This window comes from Sitophilus oryzae, unplaced genomic scaffold (genome assembly GCF_002938485.1).
Source record: "Sitophilus oryzae breed Bouriz unplaced genomic scaffold, Soryzae_2.0 scaffold_965_pilon_pilon, whole genome shotgun sequence".
NCBI classification, from domain to species: Eukaryota; Metazoa; Arthropoda; class Insecta; order Coleoptera; family Curculionidae; genus Sitophilus; species Sitophilus oryzae.
The window spans coordinates 1-4,370 of NW_022147600.1; the positions used below are offsets into that span (position 1 = coordinate 1).

The 4,370-nt window shown below is 28.8% G+C and overlaps 1 protein-coding gene and 1 long non-coding RNA gene across 3 annotated transcripts; one reads left to right on the top strand and one right to left on the bottom strand.

Moving 5' to 3' along the window:
- Positions 1-4: 4 nt before the first annotated feature.
- Positions 5-603, bottom strand: LOC115891079 (nitric oxide synthase-interacting protein homolog; the record flags this gene model as incomplete). Its single annotated transcript, XM_030911480.1, has 2 exons — positions 187-603; positions 5-134 (listed from the first exon to the last, which is right to left on the bottom strand). Coding segments are annotated over exons 1-2 (306 nt in total), but the record flags the coding sequence as incomplete, so codon positions are not given.
- A 467-nt stretch (positions 604-1,070) lies between these two features.
- LOC115891074 lies at positions 1,071-4,228 on the top strand. Of its 2 annotated transcripts, XR_004051745.1 has the most exons (7): positions 1,071-1,166; positions 1,459-1,690; positions 1,980-2,077; positions 2,285-2,408; positions 2,536-2,991; positions 3,187-3,481; positions 4,108-4,228. It is a non-coding gene; the product is annotated as an uncharacterized LOC115891074 (long non-coding RNA). The 2 variants fall into 2 exon arrangements; XR_004051744.1 differs by having other exon boundaries at positions 2,536-3,481.
- Positions 4,229-4,370: the final 142 nt, after the last annotated feature.

Below are 4,370 nucleotides of genomic sequence, written 5' to 3' on the forward strand. Positions count from 1 at the left end.
CTTTTTTATTGGCCAGTTCTTCATCTTCTTTCTTTTTTAGCCTGTCGTATTCTTTTAGTTTCCTGCTGTACTCATTCTTTTTGGAGATAATATACTCTAAAATTACTTCCTTGTCAAATAAATAACCATCTTTCCTAAAGTATAAATATTAAGATAATTGAACACAGAATGATTTTAAAAACTTACGTTATAACAGGATTTCTACAAGGCTGCAATGATAGAGAGCAGGCATCGAAATTTTTTATGGAATCTTTACTCAGTCTCTGCACATTTGTACCGTAGCCTGAAGCCTGGGCATCTTTTTTCTTTTCGTGGTAAGTATAGACTGCCCCAGCAGTGCAATTTCTAGCGTGTCTAGTCATTATAAAATACCTGCTATCTCTAAATTGGAAGGATTAAAATATGCTCTTATTCCTGAGGATAATACAAATGAAAGAAATACACTGATGAAAACGAAGGAAATATACTGAGTTTAACAATATCCAGATACCAACACAGAGACAAGATGAATAAATATAAAATAATTTAGGAGAATGTCCAGAACACAGTCAAGAATAAAATAATCACCATAATTTACTATTGCTGTATTTGTTTATTTTTATTGTTGTCTTTGTCTAATAATTAACCATAGATTATAAATGACCAATCTAAGTTAGAGCCATTAAAAAATAAAAAGAAGAAAATCTATATCAAATCTGTGGTTGCACATATTTAAGATCAGAAGTATTAAAAAGAAGAAGAATATTACTTTGTTTCTGTGGTGACCGTTCTCTTCAGCCCTAAAATATGAAAAAGAAGAAGAACGCCTGTGGCGCCATTATGGAAAAAGTGAGAAAAATTTAAACTAAAATCTAAAATGTCGCCAAAATTTTTATTTTTAATTTTTAAGCAAAGACAGCTATTCTAAATCTTGTTTTTGTTAATATAAAACGAATTGAACGGTTACAAAATCATTATAAATCTAATAAACACTTTATTTTTCTAGAATAAATATTTTATTTTAGGCATAGCATTATTTATGCAGCAAAAAAAGATCATGACTGGGCAACGATTTTCCGTTGTCAAAGTTCTTACGATTTTTCTGATTTTCTGGTGAAAAAAGTGATTTTTCTGTGCACTACTTGAGCTTATTCTGTTCCGTAAGGCCTGTTTAATCTCCTGTAACTGTAAGTACCCATTGTTTTGATGCTTTTTGTATTTTATTTCACTCTCAAATATTTCAATTACATCATCATTAATAGCTTATATATTTTTCCAATTTTCATAATTTTCTTTTTTAAAATCGAGTGTATGAAAACATAGACACATTCCTTGATGTCTCTATTGTACAATAGAAATACAGTCATTTAGAATATTGCTTTATATTTAGACACATTTGGTATTTTTTCAAACATTTTTTTTTGGTAGAGTTTAAAGATGTTTTTTATTCCTCAACTAATATTTTGTCCCTATTTCTAGGTCTTTTAGAATAAATCAGTGTTAGTATACCCAGTAATATCACACAAGAGAATGGTGTCTTTCTGTATCCTTCCCCAGAAGAGGAGACCTGGATCATCTTCTAACTTTGATGTTCGGCCATCAATAACCTGCATAGCAAGTACAAGTACCTGAGGAAGTTACTACCCTCCATGTCTAAAAGCTGGCTGAGGGTTTATCTTTGACCATAGGTTAAATTAGCTGGGGCAAGAAGGTAAAACATCAAAAATCACATCAGTAGACGAAGATTTATAAGAGGAGGTTTGGTAGAGAGACTTCAGTACAAGAAATTGAAAATAAGCTTTATTTTTATTAATATATGTCTGGAGATTGTCTTTAATGGTTAATCCCATTTATAGTTTTCCTAATTTCCATACTGTTAGAAAAACATAAAAAATTATGAGAATATATGTGGTAACAGTATCTCGCTTTCATTCTTTGATAGATGTAGTAAAGTGTTTACTTTGTTTTGAGTGTTTTAAATATGTTTTGTTTTGTTTTAGACATGTTAATAATACCACACAAGAGAACCGTGTCTTTCTGCGGAGGTTTTATAAAGGTTTAGCTCCATCTTCGATTACTGCAGTACAAGAAATTCAAAGTAAGCTTTATTTTTATTAATATATGTCTGGAGATTATCTTTAATGGTTAATCCCATTTATAGTTTTTCTAATTTCCATACTGTTAGAGAAACATAAAAAATTATGAGAATATATGTGGTAACAGTATCTCGCTTTCATTCTTTGATAGATGTAGTAAAGTGTTTATTTTGTTTTGAGTGTTTTAAATATGTTTCGTTTTGTCTTAGACATGTTAATAATACCACACAAGAGAACGGTGTCTTTCTGCATCCTTCCACAAAAGAGGGGACCTGGATCATCCTCTGACTCTGATGTTTGGCCATTGGAGACCTGCATAGCATATTTTAAAAAGTAAGTTACTTAGTACAGTGCTCCATATTTAGATATATTTGGTATGACCATGCAATATTATACCCTGTAGTCATTAACAAATTTGCATTGTATTAATATAATGCTTAATTATGATTTTCTTTTTTAGGAATGTTATTAACAATACACACCTGCACATAGAGACCACCTAAAAGAAGAGACCTGGGTCACCCCTTGTATAATCCTGACGTTTCGCCATCATTCTGGTTTACAAGTTGTTCTTCCATTGTGTGATGAATGTTTAATTTCTTAAAAATAATTTTAATAAATTATTAAAAATTTATTAACAGACTAAGAAAAATAAAATAAACACAATTATTTTAACATACCTAATTAATAAAACATAATATTATATATTTCTTTGTTACAGATTTTCTACAACAAATCGATGGATGTATACAGTTCCATGGTAGTGTATTTATCCTTTTGATGAATATTACCAACAATCTGGCATCAGGACAGCTGCACTTTAATTCAACCACCTTCTTCAAGATATCATTAGATTGATTAAATCCAACATTCAACAGTGGAATGAGGATGAAATTCATTATTGAAGAGGAACTATGTAATTTATGCAATTTTTTTCAAATCCACTTACCTCTATTTCTTTTATATGTATTTGATATTATCTTCATTCTGCGAAATCTTCTACTCTCTTTCTGAGTTATCAGTCATTATTCACTTGTATTATTTTTTATATTGTATCATTCTTTGTATTTCTAAATCTCTTCTTTTATTTGTATTCTTGTTTATGTTACAGCTATTATTTAAGGCTCCCAAGTCTTTCATCTTATTTCTTTTGAAGCCTACATGGAGTTGTATAATTTTGGATTTATTTTCTAATAGTTGATTGCTTCTTTTCATCCTATTTCTAATTCCTTCTAAAATTTTTGAATGGGATATTGTACCGCTTTAGAACAAGAGAACAAGGATTTTTTGCGACAACTCCACTTCAATTCAACCACCCTCTTCCAGATACCATCACATTGATTATTTCAACATTTAACAGCATATTGAGGATGAATTTCATGATGAGAGGCGCTCAATAACTTTAGGTAAATTATACTAAAATATTTTTTTAATCAAACATATTTAATAAACAAGTAATGTTATTGTATTTTGTAAAATATAGTTATAGATATTCAAAGGTTATAAATGATTAGTTTTAAATGAAGTAATTTGGCGCTCAATTTACTTTAGTTTTATGCAACTAAAAATACCCTTAAATGTATGTAGGGTTGCTTATATTAAAAGTTAGTTTTTTTATTTAATTTTTAAGAGTTTTAATACTTTTAATTATTATAATTAAAATATTTCTTAATTACCAATGCAACTAATTTCTTTCAATTTTTTTTATGTTGTGGAGGTTCCTATGTACCGTATAAAACGGCATCTAAAAAAGTTAGTTTTGAAATGACATTCTGTATCGCGATTTTCATTTCATAGTCATCGCTGACGCCGTTTTTTTTTATCATGTTGTATCTTATAATACCATACAATCTTACGTATATAAAATGACAGCGATCTTCATTTCATAGTCATCGCTGACGCCGTTTTTTTTTATCATACTATATTTTATGTACCCTACCAATTTACTGATGTTATTATTAAATAATAATAATTTTTAATCAAGCTTGTTAGTGAACAATTAATTATTTATTTATTTATATTTGGCTTACAGAACCAAGACTTTCCAGAAAGTTAGCCAAAAGATTTATTTACCCAACATATATAGACGTCAGCGTGTCCATCAGCACCTTGGATTTTAATATACTTTTTATATTACTATGGTTAATACAGACTTATATGTTAATAAAGAATATAATTAAAAAATAAATGAGTTTTATTGGACTAAAATATATTATACTGTCTATTCGTGAACAAATAGAAAATGACATTTAATTATAACAAATAATATAATCTAAGACTAACTTAACAAGTTGT